General features: G+C 38.7%; 1 protein-coding gene across 6 annotated transcripts in view; it reads left to right on the top strand.

Moving 5' to 3' along the window:
* Positions 1-18,889, top strand: part of Btrc (beta-transducin repeat containing E3 ubiquitin protein ligase) — a 165,522-nt gene that overhangs the window by 59,767 nt on the left and 86,866 nt on the right. For 4 of the 6 annotated variants that reach the window (XM_042689282.1, XM_042689283.1, XM_042689279.1 and 1 more), the window contains one exon: positions 16,169-16,246. The exons of the other annotated variants lie outside the window; for them this stretch is intronic. In XM_042689282.1, coding sequence (XP_042545216.1) covers positions 16,169-16,246 — 78 coding nt within the window. The remainder of the gene's footprint in view (positions 1-16,168; positions 16,247-18,889) is intronic. 6 annotated transcript variants of the gene reach the window in all.

The following is an 18,889-nucleotide window of genomic DNA, read 5'->3' as shown; positions in this document are numbered from 1 at the left end:
CTTAAAAAGAATACAATTACAAATAGCACCCTCAGTATTTCTAGTGGTGAGTGTAGAATACAGCATGCTAATGCAGGTTTCTTAGCCTGCCTGAAAACAAATCTGAAGGAGATAAGTTAAATTATGGTTGAATGCACATGTGGTGTCAACATAATATTGCACACATTGCCTTTCTGAAGAGCATGGCTAGTAGTACACAGATTTCAGGTGTGTCTTATGTCTCTCCTCTCCTGATTTTGTTAGTAGATTTATTAATGTTTTACTCATAGAGAGAAAGGGCATGCTTGACGTTGAGGTGATAAGGATTCCAGACAGTTGAAATCACACAATGAATGGGGCAGGAGGATATCTAAGTTGTGATTACAGTTTTCTGGTAGAAATTCCAATGTGTTATGGTTGGGCATCAACATTCCATTTGAAGGTACAGATCTGTATTTTCAGCCTGGCTTTGAAGATATTTGCCCTTGGAATTAATAAAGGAGTCATGACTTGTCTGGGGTAAGATCTTTTCTGATGTTTTAGATTCTGTTTTATAGGAACTTGGTATTTTAGGATTGCATGAGTGCATCTTTTCAGGAGAAACATTTCTTGTCACTTTTCTATACATATTATTGGCCATCTACATATAGGTAATAAAATCAGAAAAATATTAGTCTTCCATGTTTTAGCTTCTTTCTGTTACAGCTACGTGTTTGTATCTATAAAAATATCTCAACTGCTGACCATGTTAGCTTCTGCTTAAATCAGTAGAAAATATGTTGATCTTCCACAACATAAATTTACTCAAGCTAACTGTAAGGTATATCAGAGAAACATAGTGATTGGAAACAGTTCACTTCACCCGCCTGAAACTAAGAATCAACTCTTCAGTCTATGGATCACTGGTATGTAATAATCGACTATTATTGGTCTGTCTGTTGGTCTCTTTTTAAATCAGTTTGGAACCTCCTGGAGTTATTTTCTTACTCTGCTGACATCAATCCCATGTGGCAGAGGAGTTGTGTGTAATCACTTTGGTTTAATCAATAGAATAATTGATAAACCAGATAAGATTTAAACTGATTATAGCCGCAGCAGAATTCCCTAGAGGCCTTGGACTCTCTTAATTTTGACATGTGTGTTGTGTACCCTGAGGATGAAGTGCAGTTTGAATTATCTGTTTTTATTTGCTTAATGATGGGGAGGGTGTTAAAGTCAAATGTTTAATTAACCCAGCAATGGGCTGCGTTGTCACTTACACACAGCTGATTGAGATATCTCATGGAGAATACTGAATAGGAATGATAATGTGGCACTGGGACGGAAGATTGCTTTTTCAATCCATTTGCTGGGTCACTGCTTTGAATGTCTTATTGGATGAAAGGCATTCAGCCTGGAGAAAAGATTCAGCATTTAAGTACATTTTGTTCTTTTCTCTCCTTCTAGCCCCCTCCCTGCCCAGAAGTTAACTAAAACAGATATGTTCTAGGTTTAATAAGCCATTCATGTACTAGTAAGAGATCATGATAGTCAGTAGCCTCAAACGACATAATTTCCTGTGGAAACAGAAAAATCCTACAAGCCTCCAAGGTATACTAAATGTGAGCTCTTTTGTCCCTCACATCCCTTGTTCCTTGCCATTATTGTGGGGTTGTGTTTGGTTACTTGTCCCTTGCCTCTTTCTGTAGTGCTTGCTAGATATACAATTACTTCTAGGGCCACAGGCAGACACTTTTCTCCTAAAGAAGCAAATTCTCTAGTATATTTTTGTTATTTCATGCAGCTGCTTCTATGTGGTTGTATATTTCAGGCCAGTATTGTTGTGTGGTTGGTAAACTATTCAGATAAAAATTTGAAGTGAGGTTCTTACTCGTTTTGGTGCTGCTATTATGTAAACATTCACACACACACACACACACACACACACATTTCATTTTGTTGAGGCAATTTGCTTTCTATATAGACTTAAAACTTAGACCAGGAGAGTCTAATAGCCCAATAGCCCACACTATCAAAAAGGCAGTCTAGTACAACTACTTAAAGATTAAAAAAAAAAAAAAAAAGCAGTTTAGGCAATTGGAGTTTTAATGACTAGCTACACCAACACAAAATAATAATAATAAAATAGTAATAATAATCTCACATTAGCTATAATCAAATGTAAAGTCCTTGAAAGCTTATGAGCAAAACTTGTTTTAAAATGTCATCTTGACTTTCCTTTGTATACTTTTTTGTGTTTTATTCTGTCCCCCAAAGATCAGAGCTAGGAATTTACTTTTTTTCTTTGCTTAAATAATTTGTATTCTAGAGAGCACAATAGGGAGAAGGATACAAGATTGATTTTTTTTTTTTAAATGTGTGTCCTCTTGAAAGTATAGTGTGGTGGGGGTTACAAAGCAATAGAGAAGACTGCAGCTGGTTTTCAGGCACAGGTTGGACTTACGCAGGTCAAGACAGACCAAACACTAGCTTATCTTGAGGGACACAAGTAATAGACCAAATATAGAGCAGCTATTTCAAGAATCCTGTAGGTCATTTAATTATCCATTATGATTGAGTGGCTAATGCTCTTTTGGCAATTACATGACCTCTGTTATTCTTGAAACCTTTCAAGGCTCTGGTGGGTTGAATGACCCACCAGTCAGTACTCTCAGACTTCATTCTACTCAGAGGGAAAGGAGATGTTGGGAACCACTGGCATTTAGAAATGTCTAGGCTTTCTTTACTGACCAGTATCCACTCAGAATGGATACATTGTTACAGCAGTTAGTGATAGGTAACTGGTTTTACATTCCGCTATTTCTCCCTTGTCTTCACTACCAAAAGAATTCATTATTTTTACAAGAGTGAATCTTGGCACAGAAATTAATCCCAAAATTGTCTGTTATGAAATGAAAAACTTTGTACTATAAGAACAAGTGCCGGGCTGGGAAGGGGCTCAGTGGTAGAGTGTTTGCTTTGCATGCATGAGGCCCTGGGTTCAATTCCTCAGCACCACATAAGCACAAAGAAAAAAGCCGGAAGTGGCGCTGTGGCTCAAGTGGTAGAGCGCTAGCCTTGAGCTGAAGAGCTGAGGGACAGCGCCCAGGCCCAGAGTTCAGGCCCCACAACCGGACCCCTCCCCCCCCCCAAAAAAAGAAAAAGTGCTGTGGTATTAAAATTAATGTTTGAAATTAACCTCTTATCATCAAATTCTGAAGTTAATGGAACACTTTTTAAAATTCTATACAACAAATTATTTTGGTAATAGCTAATAACAGACCATTGATCAAAATGAGCCCAGTTTGATTTTTTTGTGGTAAAATGATTATTAAATTAAATGGTCACTTTAAAATGAAAACCAGAATAATTTAGGAACAGTTGAATTAATGTTTCTAACTTGTTTTTTTTTTTAGGTTTTTTTTTTTTGTTTTGTTTTGGTCCGGTCGTGGGGCCTGAACTCTGGGCCTGGGCGCTGTCCCTCAGCTCTTCAGCTCAAGGCTAGCACTCTACCACTTGATCCACAACGCCACTTCCGGCTTTTTTCTTATGTGGTGCTGAGGAATTGAACTCAGGGCCTCGAGCATGCAAAGCAAGTTCTCTACCACTGAGCCACCTTCCCAGCCCCTTGTTTTTTTTTTTAAATCAACAAAAGATCATTAATATCCACTCCACTCCTACTAAATGATGGTAAAACTTGCCCTTTCACTAAGACTTTTGAGATAATACTGAGAAAAGAAACTAATGTAGATTTCATTTCTTTTTGTCGGTCATGGGACTTGAACTCTGGGCCTGGATGCTGTCCCACAGCTCTTCAGCTCAGGGCTAGCACTCTACCACTTGAGCCACAGCACCACTTTCAGCTTTTTCTGTTTATGTGGTGCTGAGGAATCAAACCCAGGGCCTCATGCATGCAAGGCAAGCACTCTACCACTGAGCCACCTTCCCAGCCCCTTGTAAACATCTGAAACTAGTATTTTGTAAACCTCTTGAGCCACTGTGCCACTTCCTGTTTTCTGAGTGGTTTATTGGCTATTAGAGTCTCACAGACTTTCCCGCCTGGGCTGGCTTTGAGCTATGATCTTCAGATCTTAGTCTCCTGAGTAGCTAGGATTACAGGCATGAGCCACTGGCACCTGGCAATATTATTTATTTATCCATCTATCTATTTATTTATTTGTTGTGTGGCTTGAACACAGGGCCTAGATACTGTTCCTGAGTTTTTTCGCTCAAGGGTAGCATTCTACCACTTTAAGCCACAGTGCCACTTTAGGTTTTCTGGCAGTTAATTGGGGATAAGAGTGTCTGGGCTGTCTTTGAACTGTAGTCCTCCGATCTCAGCCTCCCCAATAACTAGAATTACATGTATGAGCCACTGATGCCAAAAGACAATATAAGGGGGGCTGGGAAGGTGGTTCAGTGGTAGAGTGCTTGCCTTGCATGCATGAGGCCCTGGGTTCGATTCCTTAGCACCATATAAGCAGAAAAAACCAGAAGTGGCACTGTGGCTCAAGTGGTAGAGTGCTAGCCCTGAGCTGAAGAGCTGAGGGACAGCACCCAGGCCCAGAGTTTAGCCCCACAACCGACAACAACAACAAAAGACTATATAAGGTTCTATGGCCACAGAATAATAACAAAATGATGAAATGACTATTAATAAGGCAAAAAATGATTAAATTAAGGGGCAGTTCAACAATAGTGATATAGACATAAATCTTAACTTAGCCAAGTCTGCTTTTTCCACAATATATTTTCATGTGGGACAGTTTTCATTCCATAATAGCAGACATTTAGGGACCACAGTATTTATCAGTTTAAAGAAATCTGTTTCTGGGCTGGGAAGGTGGCTCAGTGGTAGAGCGCTTGCCTTGCATGCCTGAGGCCCTGGGTTCGATTCCTCAGCACCACATAAGCAAAAAGAAAAAACCTGTAAGTGGCGCTGTGGCTCAAGTGGTAGAGTACTAGCCTTGAGCTGAAGAGCTGAGGGACAGCGCCCAGGCCCAGAGTTCAGGCCCCACAACCAGACCCAAAAAAAAAAAAAGAAATCTGTTTCTGACATATTTGGACTGAAGTAAAATAAAAACAAAGCAAGGAAGATATCCAAGATGAGTAAAGTCATTTAGCAAGAAACAAAACCAAACCCCAGAAAACACTCAGAAAAAGGGATAACAAGATAATATTTCACTAGCAAAAATGGATTTGAACTCTCATCCTTCTCTGAGAAATCAGAAAAGTATACATAATGCTTTGAGTTACTGAAATAACCAGATATCCTTATTAGTAGATGCAGATATTTGCCTCTTAATTCAACTAGGATGAATATGATGGTCACTGGATAAAATATTAATTATGGCAGCAAAGAGAATCATGTCCTGAACACAATCATGGGGGTAATATTTAGATTGAAAGGTAGCATTCACATAGAAGCTAATTTTTTTCTTTGATCACATGTTGTCTGTTTTACTTTCTGTTCCTAATCCCTCCCCCAGTGGATTTATATTTATTTCACTATGCTTATTTGGTTCAGTATGCATTGTTATAGTTTAAATAGATAAACATGTAAGAAACTTTTTAAGGACTGGTAGTTTGACAAGAAGAACAACCAGTGCTTGTATATAAATGGGCCTACATTGTAAACCTATTTGGGATAGTAAAGTATTAAGCCCATATTACTATAAATAGTTAATAGTTTGGTGATTGTATTGTCATTTTAAGCACAAAAAATGAGGGGAAATCTACATACTGGTAAGATAGTAAGTTTCATTTTTAAACCAAGAGTTAAGAGCTTAAAAAAAACTTTAGAAATTAAATGGACTGTTGCTTCTGATGTGGAACATATTAACATGATAAATTCTTTTATATACTTAGTCATTGTTAATTTGCTGTTAAAGCCTTTCATTAAGAAGTCACAAAGGAAATAGGTTCAGGCAATGGTGTGATATCGCTCCTCTTCCCAAAACAGACATAATTGTTCTAGCTGCTTGGAGTAGGGTTCCCCCATATTGATTGCTGAATTTGTCTTTCTCAGGTAGCTACACTTTTAATGATAAAATATTAAAATGTTATATTGAGATGTTTTGACTTGAGAGTTAACAGAAGCAACATTGCTTGTTCATGCTCCGCCCTTGTCACTCCCTGGTACAGTTCATCTCTTCTGTCCTTATCAGAGCATCTCAGTGCTCAGTTGAGCCTGTTTATCTTAAAAGAGCAGGAGGCAGTCTTTTAGGGAGTAAGCTACATGTTCCAGTATAACGGTCACCAATGCTTTTGATGCGAAAAACATTTGATCTCTTACATTAACAGCCCAAGTCACTGTAATAGGGACTATAGCTGAGTTGTTGTACAGTTTTCTATTATTTTACCTTTGAAATAACAGTTAGTGCTACTTCACAGTATTCGTGTATAAAACTGTATATTGGCTGTCCCTCCCGCCCCCCCCTCCAGGACTCGTAAGTAAACAAGGTGATATATGTGGCCAGGGGTGGTGGTAGCATTTTCTTGGCTTGTTTGAAATAATAGCAATCTCTATCTAAAGATGGTTTTTGTCAGATCCTTGATGGTATGCTGCCTGACTTTGTGGAAATTTGCAGACCTAGCAGTATCATAAGGCAGATTTTTGTTCATTGACTAATACAATAATTATTATATTATTACTTATGAACTTTTATGTCTTCCTTTAATAATGAAGCATTTAGATTTTATAAAGCTTAATGTCACAGATTCTGCACAATTTTCCAAAGTAAACAATTTGTATAATAGTTATTAGATATGGGTAAGCAAGAATTTAAGGGCTGTGTTTGTTAAAATACTATTTTGCTTTATGTTAAAATATTGTTAATTTCTGTATTAGGAATGGTTTGGCAGTTGGAATCAGGTAGCAGTATTTAAAAAAAGAACAAAATATGTGAAATCAGGCTGATACTTTATCTTTAAGACTATCTCTCTTAATTCTAGTATGGCAGCTTACTGTAATAATGGTAGGAGAGCAGCAGATAGTTCTAATCTTTCCTTTCTTCTATTTTCAAGATCCTAGTTGGTTTCTCTGTTGTTACTGTTTTATGTATGGTACTACCAGACCTAGTACTTTTAATTTAACCTTTAACAGATACACCACATATATGTATGTGTGTATATATGTGCATGTGTCTGTGTATGTCTATATATGTATGTATCAGCCACTACAAGCATAAAAGGTAGCCATTTATCTGGGGAATTCTAAATACTACATGTGTCATATGTTTTGACATGACATTTATAACATCTCTGAACACAGAAAGTGCATTGTATTAGCTATAGATGTTAGAGCAGTAGTATCTTTTAAGAATGTGTGCTGTGCAAATTCTGGCTTGTGAGGTAATGACAAGTGTTTGCCTGCATAGACAATATATTTTTCCCCCTGAGGTCCCCACACACCTAGTTTCCTTCAAGCTCATCATCTCTGTCAGGTTAATCAATAGGCACCGTATGGCAGAGGGTCAGTAATCAGTGTCATCGTGCCTTTAAATCGTGTTGAAAATTTGCTTAAAGCCTGGGCCAATTAACATCGAGATGATGAATGGATGGGAAGATGGGAAGAGCCTGCCGCTCAGGGGCTTTGTGAGGAGGAGATGCTCAGCTGTTGAGCAGCAGACACCAGCGAATAAAATCAGCCATTCATGTGAGCTCAGTCCACCCACTCTTAATGATAATGTCAATCTAGCAAAATATATACACATTGGAGTTGTCATGAGTTCATAAATCAAAGGAGTTTGTCAAAGGCATTCAGATTAACGAGGCAGCAGCAATAACAAGTCAAATTTGCATAGAGAATTGCTCGAATCTCAGTAAATTATGATCCTGTTTTTCATTTGATTATTTGCTAATGTCTCAAGAGGGAGAATGATTATATTAGCATGCAAAATCTACTCCAGAAGTAGAAATCTGAGGTATAGAAGACCAGCACACTATGACAATTAATCAGTTTCTGCATACTAGCATAAATGCACAAGGCCTAGAAATGAACTTCTTTTTTATTATTATTTCTCCTTGCTACTGATCCAAATGGTTCAGCTTGACAGAGACTTTATATTGCTTTAACAGTGTTCTGAATTGTGCCTGCAGGCAAGACATAGTTATGCAGCTATAACCAACCTATCCATCTGCCAACCAGATTGGAATTCTCCTATCCAAGGCTTCCATTAACCCCCACTGACAGCTCCAAACAGGATTAAGAATTTGGAAGCATAAAAAATAGTTGTTTGCAGATACACACAATCCCTTTGCATTTTGAGAAAGGCTGCATCTGTAGTGTTTTATAATTAGTGTTGGACAATGTAACAGGGAAAAACCTACTTGGCACTTTTTTGACTTCTGTCACAGGGAGTAAGGCAGTCATAATGGAAATCTTGTTTGTATCAGAGAATACTTTTATATCCTGTACAGTTTCTAGTTCTGTGCTTACTTTAGCATATTGTTAGAAAATAGTACTCCTTGAAAGCTTTAACTGGGAGATTAGTTGAAGTTTAGAAATATATGGAAGTTTTGATGTGGTTGTGGCTTAACAAAATGTACTGGAAAAGCACTGTGCATGGAAATACAACGGAACAACAGGCCTTTAGCTTTTCAACTCATTCAAGTGTCTTCTTTTGTATCTTAAAAGGATTAATTAAAATTTGTTTAAGTATACACATTCACACAGTATTTTTATGTCACCTTTCATTGAAGAGTTTTTTCATGATTTTATTCAGCTAGATAAACTATCTTTTAATTTTGCTAAAAATTAATTGTTTCTATTTTTATAAACTGCAAATTGTGTCTTGTCTGGAGGCTAAAATTAGTTTAAAGCCATCTAAGTTAATGGGGAAAAAAGATTAATCCAGTTTACTTTACGTGCTAGTAAAGTTCATTTTATGATATGTCCAACTAATTATTAGAAATTAGTCTCAATTTTTTTTCCCATGGGTTGTCAATCTTCATGATGACAAGCAGTTGGATTCAGTTTTTAAAATGGACTCAGACTCAGTGTTATAATTTATCACAGTTTATTTGGTGAAATGGTAATATCCCATCTTTTCCAATGAAAAATATGATACTGGTGAAAAATGTTAGTCCTAGTTTTGGAACTGATTATAACAGATATTTGTTCAAATAGGCTGTCCAGGTGCTTATTCAAAGATTATTTTAAGCCATTATGATTGACTGGCTTTTTACATCACTGAGTAAATTAGCTTAGTATCAGGAATTGTATGTTCAAATAGATAACTGAAAACAGTAAATAAGCTACTTTCTAAGTCTTGGAGAATATTGTTCTATGACCCTGCCAAATGCTACCATAAAAATACTTACTTTTTGAGGGGGGGAAAAAGCCACCCCAAACCTTTGGAAATAAAAGTATTTTGGCCATGAAAGAATGTTATATCCTAGATCAAGATTTGGCAACCTTTTTTCTATAAAGTATTTTATGGGTGGAGGAGGACTCCTGTTGTGATTACTCACCTTGGCTGCTATAGAAAAAGGTGACTGCAGCCGGGCGCTGGTGGCTCATGCCTGTAATCCTAGCTACTCAGGAGGCTGAGATCTGAGGCTCACCGTTTAAAGCCAGCCCCGGCAAGGAAAGTCCATGAGACTCGTTTTTCTCCAATAAATGACCAGAAAACCAGAAGTGGTACTGTGGCGCTGGTGAACAGCGCCCAGTCTCAGATTTCAAAGCCCCAAGATCAACCAAAAAACAAAACAAAACAAAAAAGGCAACTGCTTTGGCATGTAAATGATCACAGTGACATTATTGATAATGTTGTAGTTGTGCTATCACTGAAGTTTCTTTGAAATGGAAACTACTTTTAAGCCAGCTAGATGATGTCTGTTCATGTTTTGAGCTATTTATTGAGCATCTTTTATTTGTATGTTATGTCATAATGTACTGAGGGGTAGAGAGAGCTATAAGACTTTCCCCAGTAAGCTTTCATTCTTACTGTTCGTTGAGAATAACAATGCAGAAATGTGTCAAGCTGCCAGATTTTGTGAATCAAGACACTAAAATGTTAAGGAATTCCTAGTATCATAAGATAGAGGAATAATTGTGTAGTTTCTTAGAGAAGATGACAGTTGAACATCATTTAAAGAATATATAGGACTTGAATAAATTAAATAATCTTGTGTTTATAAATCGTCAAGTGAACTAGACTAGATTCTTCCAGCCTAATTTCAAGATCACATTTTTTGTGAGTTTTTTTTTTTTAAGAGACCTTGTTTCATGGAGACAAAACACATGTTGAGGGAAATGGCAATGAAACATGGCAGAAAATTCTGGGCAGCCTTGAAAACCAAGTCTAGAACTTCACATTTGATTTCAAAGAGCCACTAAGGCTTTTTGTTTTGCTTTGTGCGTGTGGCACTACTGGGCTTGAATGAAGGACTTTGTCTCTTAGCTTTTTTCAAGGCTCTAGTATTCTACCGCTTGAGTAGAAGCTCTGCTTTGGGCTTTTTACTGGCTGATTGCAGGTAAGAGTTTAATGGATTTTTCTGCCCAAGCTGGTTTTTGAACTTTATCCTCAGATGTCAGACTCATAAGTAGCTAGGATTATAGACATGAGCCAGTGATGCCTGTTCTCCCCTGTCACCCCCCTTTCTTCCCTCCCCTACCCCCCAGCTAAGGACTGAACTTAGCCTTGCATTTGCTAGGCAAGTCCTCTTCCACTGAGCTAAATCCCCAACTCCACTTTTTTTTAAAGGAAAAAAATCATCACAATGTCAGTGGTACTTAAAAAAGATTACTTGGAGGCTGGCGCTGGTGGCTCACACCTGTAATCCTAGCTGTTCAGGAGGCTGAGATCTGAGGATCATGGTTTGAAGCTGTCCTGGGAAGAAAGTCTGTAAGAGTATCTTCAATTAACCACTCAAAAAACAGAGCTGTAGTTCAAAGTGGTGGAGCACTAACCTTGAGCAAAAGAGCTCAGGGACAGTACCCAGGCCCTGAGTTCAAAGCCTACAACTTACAAAAAATAAAATTCTTTGATCTTTTTAGTTGACTCTTTTGCTAGATAAAGGGATTGTGAAAGAAGGTTAATGTAATATATATCAGTGGTAAAAGAATTAGCAAAAACGGGGGCTGGGAAGGTGGCTCAGTGATAGAATGCTTGCCTCGCATGCATATGAGGTTCGGTTCCTCAGCACTACATAAACAAAAAGCCAGAAGTGGCACTGTGGCTCAAGTGGTAGAGCGCTTGCCTTGAGCTAAAGAGCTCAAGCACCCGGCCCAGAGTTCAGGTCCCATGACTGACCCCCCCCCCACCTCAAAAAAAAAAAAAAAGAATTAGCAAAAGTGAGCCATGCAAGGTAGCACACTCCTTGAATCCTAGCACTAAGGAAGGAGGGAGAAGGGGAAAGGAAGTATAGAGTAAAAGCACAGGGATGAGTGCTTGTTTTGATGAATGGTAGATATTGGAATATAAATGGTGCAGAGATTTTGATACAAAATTAAATTGGCCAGATTATGGTATTCTGTGTTAAGATTAGTTTGGGTCTGGACATGGAGTCTATACCTATAAACCTAGCTATGGTGGAACATGAGGATCTTGGTTTGACGCCAGCCCAAGCAAAAGTTAGGGAGACCTCTCATCTCAATAAGAGATGACAATAGTATATAGAATGTTTTAGATAAAAAGTTAAGATGTTAGAAGCTTATGACAGTAGTAAGGGGTATTGGAGGTCTGGACCAGAGGACAGGCAGTTAAGTTGCAAGATGAGGATCAAATGTATTAAGTAGATAATTGGAAGGAAAAATTATAAACTAGAAACTAATTGGATATGCTCCAAAGAAAAGCAGTGAGTAAAAACTGACTGAAGACTTAAAACCTATAATCCCAGCTGCTTGGATGGTAGAGATCTGGTGACTGGTTAGAGGCCAACCTGGGCAAAAAATGTTTATGAGATTCTTACCTCAATCAGTGCCTTCATGGGGTGGCATGTGCCTGTCATCCCATTTATACAGCAAAGCACAAATCGGAGGATCAAAGTCCTGGCTAGCCTAGCCATAAACTAAGACCTTATCTCACAAAATAAACAAGGCAAAAATAGCTGGTGGAGTAGCTCAAGTTGGTAGAGTGCACTACTTAGCCAATGGAAGGCCCCAAGTTCAAAACTCCAGTCTGCCAAAAGAAAAGAAGGACTTTCTGAGATGTCCTGTCTTTGTTGTAGCAGTATTTCATCTTTGACATTAACCTCCCTAAACTTTGCTGTATCTTCATTTCCTGAAAGCTTCCAATTTCAAGTTAAAGTTGTTTGAAAGGAAGACTTTTTATTGTGTTCCTTTTCATTCAAAGTTGTTTAAGCTAAGAAAAACTATCTGAGGGAATATAAATAGTAACAAGTTATGTAAAGTCTTTTTCAAAAGTTATTTTAAGGAAGTGGTGCTGTGGCTTAAGCGGCTGAAAAGCATAGGGACAGCACCCAAGCCCAGAGTTCAAGCCCCATGACCGACAAAAAAAAAAAAAGTATTTTAATAAAATGTTTGTTTTAGACCATGGTTACTCAAGGACTACAAACATGTAGCAAATTATTTTCTAAAATGTAATGTTTGATCTGAGTGTTGAGTATGTGTTGGTTGTAGCAGTCAAGTTTCCTTAAGGTTTAGTGTTGTGATAGAATATAAGTTATATTTTATAGAGGTTTTCTCCCTTATTTATAGAGGTTTTTACTTATTGGACTTTTTTTCATTTCAAAATGTTTCATTCTAGATTTGACTTAGCTTTTTTTTTTTAATCTTGTTATAAAGGTGATGTACTGATGGGTTATAGTTACATAGGTCAGTTAAAGAATACATTTCTTTTTGCACAGTGTTACCCCTTCCCTTACTCTCCCAGTTTTTCCCTCCCATCTCCACCCATAAATTGTATAGTTCATTTTCAACATAGTGTCCAGTGTGTATGACTTGTACTGCATTTGTTCACCCTTTGTCCCCCCATTCTCTTTTAAGTTTTTATTGTGTGTCCTGGGATTTGAACTCAGGACCTGGGTGTTGTCCCTGAGCTTTTCTGCTCAAGGCTACCACTGAACTGCTTGAGCTACAGTTCAACTTCGAGCTTTTTGGTAGTTAATTGAAGATCAGAGTTTCATAGACTTTTTTGCACAGACTGGCTTTTGAACTACAATCCTCACACCTTAGCCTCTTGAGTAGCTAGGATTGCAGGCATAAACCAACAGTGTCCAGCTATAGTTTTTAATTTTTATTTTTACTTACTTTTAGATTTGTGGACATATTGAAAGAAAAATACAAAGATTCCTCTCACACTCCTCATGTAAATGTTAATGTTGCCACATTTTATTATCTTTATCTAAACACATGTACTACCACATATATTCATTTATGTATTTTTTTAAACCATTTGAAAGTTACAGATATAATGTCTCTTTGCTGTTAATGTTTCTATAAACAAGGACATTGTCTTAAACAGCCACACCACAGCAGAGGGCAGGCACCATGGCTCAAGAGATAGAGCAACTGCTTAGCAAGTGTGAGGCCAAGTTCAAACCCAGTACTGCCGCCCCCCCCCCCCCCCCCCCAGGTGCGTGCACTGACACACACAAATACAAAAGATCAAAATCAGGGAATTACATAGAGCAACACACTCTCAGTAGAATACTGTTTTGGCAATAAAAATAAAAGGTCCTAATTCATGAAACAACATGAATAATGGTTAAGTGAGGGGAAAAAGAGGTCCAAATTCAAAAGGTTATGAGTCGGGCTGGGAAGGTGGCTCAGTGGTAGAGTGTTTACCCTGCATACATGAGGCCCTGGGTTCAATTCCTCAGCACCACATAAGCAGAAAAAGCTGGAAGTGGCGCTTGGCTCAAGTGGTAGAGTGCTAGCCTTGAGCTGAAGAGCTGAGGGACAGTGCCTAGGCCCAGAGTTCAGGCCCCACAACTGGCCAAAAAAAAAAAAAAAGGCTATGAGTCTATTTATATGACATTCTAGAAAAGACTACTATTCTAAAAATAGTGAGAGAGGGTTGCCATGAAGTAGCATTACAAGGAAAATTCAGTATCAATAGACCTGTTTAATATTTTGATTGTAGTATAGTTATACAAGTTTATTGTCAAAACTTACAGAACTATACACTAAAATGAGACATTATTTTATGACCTTGGCTTGATTGTATTGGTAAATATAGATTTTACTTTCACAGGCTGTCCCTCAATTTGAGTTAGTTTGATGTTTTCTTTTTAAAAAATTGTTTTAGGGCTAGGAAGGTGGCTCAGTGGTAGAGCATTTGCTTTGCATGCATGAGGCCCTGGGTTCGATTCCTCAGCACCACATAAGAAAAAAGCTGGAAGTGGTGCTGTGGCTCAAGTGGTAGAGCACTAGCCTTGAGCTGAAGAGCTGAGGGACAGCGCCTAGGCCCAGAGTTCAGGCCCCACAACCAGACCCAAAAAACAAAAAAAAATTGTTTTAATTAAAATTTTTTTTTTGCCAGTTGTGGGGCTTAAACTCTGGGCTTGGGCACTGTCACTCAGCTCTTCAGCTCAAGGCTAGTAGTGCTCTACCACATGAGCCACAGCACCACTTCCAGCCTTTTCTGCTTATGTGGTGCTGAGGGATCAAACCCAGGGCCTCATACATGCAAAGCAAGCACTCTACCACTGAGCCACCTTCCCAGCCTCATGATGTTTTCTTTTGAGTAGGATTTTGGGCAAAAATATCTCAGAACTAACTGATGTGTTCTCAGTATATCATATTAATAGGTTTATCATGTTTCTCTAAGATTTCTATTTTTTCTTATATGTTAATGAAAGATATATTGAGATTATGTAACTGTTTTGCTATTTGTAAAGCTTTCACCTGCTAATTTAGCATCCATCCACAATTCTTGCTTGTTTCAACTAGTTGTACCCTTAAATAGAGTTTATTGGATATAACTTAGCCTGTCAACCCAGGTTAAACACACCTTGCTTATTGGGTTTCCCCATAGCTAAGGATGCAATTAGTATGAGTGTGTGACTGAGTTCTCCTGGATGTTGGTTGGAAAGGCTTTTCAGACCACTGGGGTGACTGCTGATATTTCATCATTCCTTCCTATTCTCAAAACTAGAGCTCTTCGGGGCTGGGAAGATGGCTCAGTGGTAGAGCGCTTGCCTTGCATGCATGAGGCCCTGGGTTTGATTCCTCAGCACCACATAAGCAAAAAGAAAAAAGCGGGAAGTGGCGCTGGGCTCAAGTGGTAGAGTGCTAGCCTTGAGCTGAAGAGCTGAGGGACAGTGCTCAGGCCCAGAGTTCAGGCCCCAGGACTGGACCCAAAAAACAAAACAAAACAAAACAAAAAACTAGAGCTCTTCATCTCACACTCATCTCCCTTTCACTGTTAGGATAGCGTCTGCCCATTCGCTCCAGTATCTTGACTTGTTTTTCACATTCCTACCTCTGTTGTATATAACAGTTGTGCTGTTGTTTTTATTTTTGGTCAAACTGGGGCTTGAACTTGGGGCCTCACACCTTTTTGTCAAGCTAGTTTTTTTTTTTTTATTGTGAAAATGTCAAGCTAGTTCTTTACCACTTGAGCTACACTTCTGCTACCTGCTTTTTGCTGGTTAGAGATGAGTCTCTTGCCTCATGTTGATAACTCACACCTATCACACCTCCTAGTTGCTCAAGAGGCTCATATCTGAGGATCATGGTTCAGTTATCCCTGACAGGAAAGTCTGTGAGACTTTTATCTCCAATTAACCACCAAAAAGCCAAAAGTGAAGCTATGGCTCAAGGGGTAGTGTACTAACTAGCCTTGAGTAGAAAAAGCTCTGCAGGGACAGTGCCCAGGTCCTGAGTTCAAAATCTAGGAACTGATAGACATACACAAAAAAGAACTATGCTGCTTTTATTGAAGAAAAGAGATCAAATTTGAGGGAAAAAAAGGAAGATTTATATTTTAGAACCTAGACTTGGGGATCTCTATCAATCAAATATTGACAATAGTTAAAAACTACTCAAAAGAGAAGGTAGTAATCCTAGGCAGTGCTCCAGTAGATGAAATACCTACCACCTAGATCCCTACATACATTTATTTACATACATGGGCATATGTTTCCCTTTCCATATGTGTATGTCTGTATGTATATAAATCTTCAAATGTGTAAATATACATGATATTCTAGCTTAGAATTAGAAATGTAATTCAATTTACTCTCACAGAATAAGATTGAAGATAATGAGAACTGAATTAAAGCTTACTTTCTTTCACAGAATTCCTCAGAGAGAGAAGATTGTAATAATGGCGAACCCCCTAGGAAGATAATACCAGAGAAGAATTCACTTAGACAGGTATGAAATTCAGTCTTACTTAAAATAAAAGCTTCCAATGACAAAAGACAGGAAACCCTTGATTTACCATTCTTTAAACATTGGAGCTTAAATTAAGAGTACTATACTCTGAAATTGTTCTGGCCATAGTCATCAATTTCAATCAAGTAACACACTTTCCTAATCATTTCAAAAACATTCTAGGTATCAAGTACAGAATAGTCAATTAGCTATATACGGTAAATACTAAAACAAAATAGTTTCTTGTTTGGGAAAAATGAATAATTGGTGCTAAGCCATATTTTCCTTCATAAATTCAGGCTTTCTTTTGTGTGTATGTGCCAGTCCTGAGGCTTGAATTCAGGACCTAAGTAAGCCCTGTCCCTGAGCTTGTTTGCTCAAGGCCAGTACTCTACCACTTAAGACACAGCTCTACTTCTAGCATTTTGGTGGTGGTTGGCTTTGAACCATGACTGTCAGATCTCAACCTCCAGAGTAGAGAGGATAGGATTACAGGCTTGAGCCACTGGTGCCTGGCTAGTAAAAAGAATTCTAATTTACTTGCATAAGCTTAAGGCATTGTTCTAGAGTAGGAGCTGTAAGGTATTAATTAATTAATATTAATTAATATTTTTTCAGCACTCATCAGAACATATTTATTTAATCCTCATAATGACTGCCAACTTGCCGGGCACTGGTGGCTCATGCCTGTAATCCTAGCTACTCAGGAGGCTGAGATCTGAGAATCCAGTTCAAAGCCAGCCTGGGCAGGAAAGTCAATGAGAAAATCTTATCTCCAAGTTGTTGGTGAAGAAAGTGAAGCCTAGAAAAGGTTAGATTTGGTACATATCACCCAATGTGTAAGAAATAGTTGTATTGTCAAAGCTTATAGAATTCACAAACATTATAGATCAAGATAATGACAATTTGCCTTGTGAAGGTTAAAATGTGTTTGTCACTTTAACACAACACTGTGAATTTGTGAAATATATGTAATCCTTTAATCTCAATAAAAGTTATAAAAAAAATTTTTTAAAAAGATTAGATTTGACTTAGACTTCTTAGACTTCTGTGTTGCCAAGATGTTTCTACTTCTGCCTTTTGACAGTTTGCATAGTGTTTACATTCTCTTTTTGTCAGTTGTGGGTCTTGAACTTGCCCTTGCTGCTGTCCCTGAGCTTTTCAGCTCAAGGCTAGTGCTCTACTACTTGAGCCACAGTGCCACTCCCCATTTTCTGGTGGCTAATTGGAGATAAGATTTTCTCATTGACTTTCCTGCCCAGGCTGGCTTTGAACTGGATCCTCAGATCTCAGCCTCCTGAGTAGCTAGGATTACAGGCATGAGCCACCAGTGCCTGGCAATTTTTTTTTTTTCCCCAATCGTAGGACTTGAACTCTGGGCCTGGGTGCTGTCCCTGAGCTCTTGAGCTCAAAGCGAGTGCTCTACCATTTAAACCACAGCGCCACTTCTTCTTCTTTTTTTTTTTTTTTTTTTGGTTAGTCATGGGCTTGAACTCTGGGCCTGGGCGCTGTCCCTCAGCTCTTCTCTCAAGGGGAGAGCTTTACCACTTGAGCCATAGAGCCACTTCAGTTTTCTGAGTGGTTTATTGGGGATAAGAGTCTCATGGCCTTTCCTGCCTGGGCTGGCCTTGAACCAGGATCCTCAGATCTCAGCCTCCTGAGTAGTTAGGATTACAGGCGTGAGCCACCTGCTGTAAACATTTTTTGAATAGGCACTTTCACTTTTCTATTTTGTGTCAGTCCTGGGGTTTGAACTCAGGGCCCAGGCCCTGTTCCCTAAGCTTTTTTGTTCAAGGCACTTTGCCACTTGAGCTGTAGCTCCACTTCTGGATTTTTTGTGTTTTAATGGAGATAAGAGTCACATGCAGGGCTGGGAAGGTGGCTCAGTGGTAGAGCGCTTGCCTTGCATGCATGAGGCCCTGGGTTCAATTCCTCAGCACCACATAAGCAAAAAAAAAAAAGCCAGAAGTGGCAGTGTGGCTCAACTGGTAGAGTGCTAGCCTTGAGCTGAAGAGCTGAGGGATAGTGCCCAGGCCCAGAGTTCAGGCCCACGACCGGACCACCCCACCCCACCCCCACCCAAAAAAAAAGAGTCACATGGACTTTCTTGGCCCTGGTTGGCTTTGAACCTAAATCCTCATATCTCAGCCTTCTGAGTAGCTAGGATAACAGATGTGAGCCATCAGCAACCAGCACTCTTCTATCCACCCCAACTCCCCCCCCCCTTTTTTTTTTTTTTTTTTTGGTGCTAGTACTGGGGGCTTGAACTCAAGGCCTTGTCACTAGTCATTATCCCAGGCTAGGGATCTACCAATTTGAGTCACAGCTTCCACTTCCTTTTTTTTTTTTTTAAATGGTTAGTTGGTAATAAGAGTCTCAAGGACTTCCCTGTTGGAACTGGCTTTGATTCCTCTGATTTTGGTCTCCTAAGTATCTAGAATTACAGACTTCCCCTTTGTTGATAAAACTAATTGTTTTAAATAAAATTGAGTCAGTTCTCAAAGCTTTGTAAACAAATGATCTCTAATTGTTGTTAACACAGTTTTAGTTTTAATTATTTGGAGATAAACACCTGATCTGTAAAGCCAAGTTGGTAGAATAATATTGAATAAGATAAATTTAGAGATGAAAATACTCTGCCCA

Source organism: Dipodomys spectabilis, unplaced genomic scaffold (assembly GCF_019054845.1).
Source record: "Dipodomys spectabilis isolate Male_0828 unplaced genomic scaffold, ASM1905484v1 ptg000125l, whole genome shotgun sequence".
NCBI lineage: Eukaryota > Metazoa > Chordata > Mammalia > Rodentia > Heteromyidae > Dipodomys > Dipodomys spectabilis.
The sequence above is the reverse complement of the archived record's forward strand: the minus strand, read 5'-3'. Positions and strand labels throughout refer to the sequence as shown.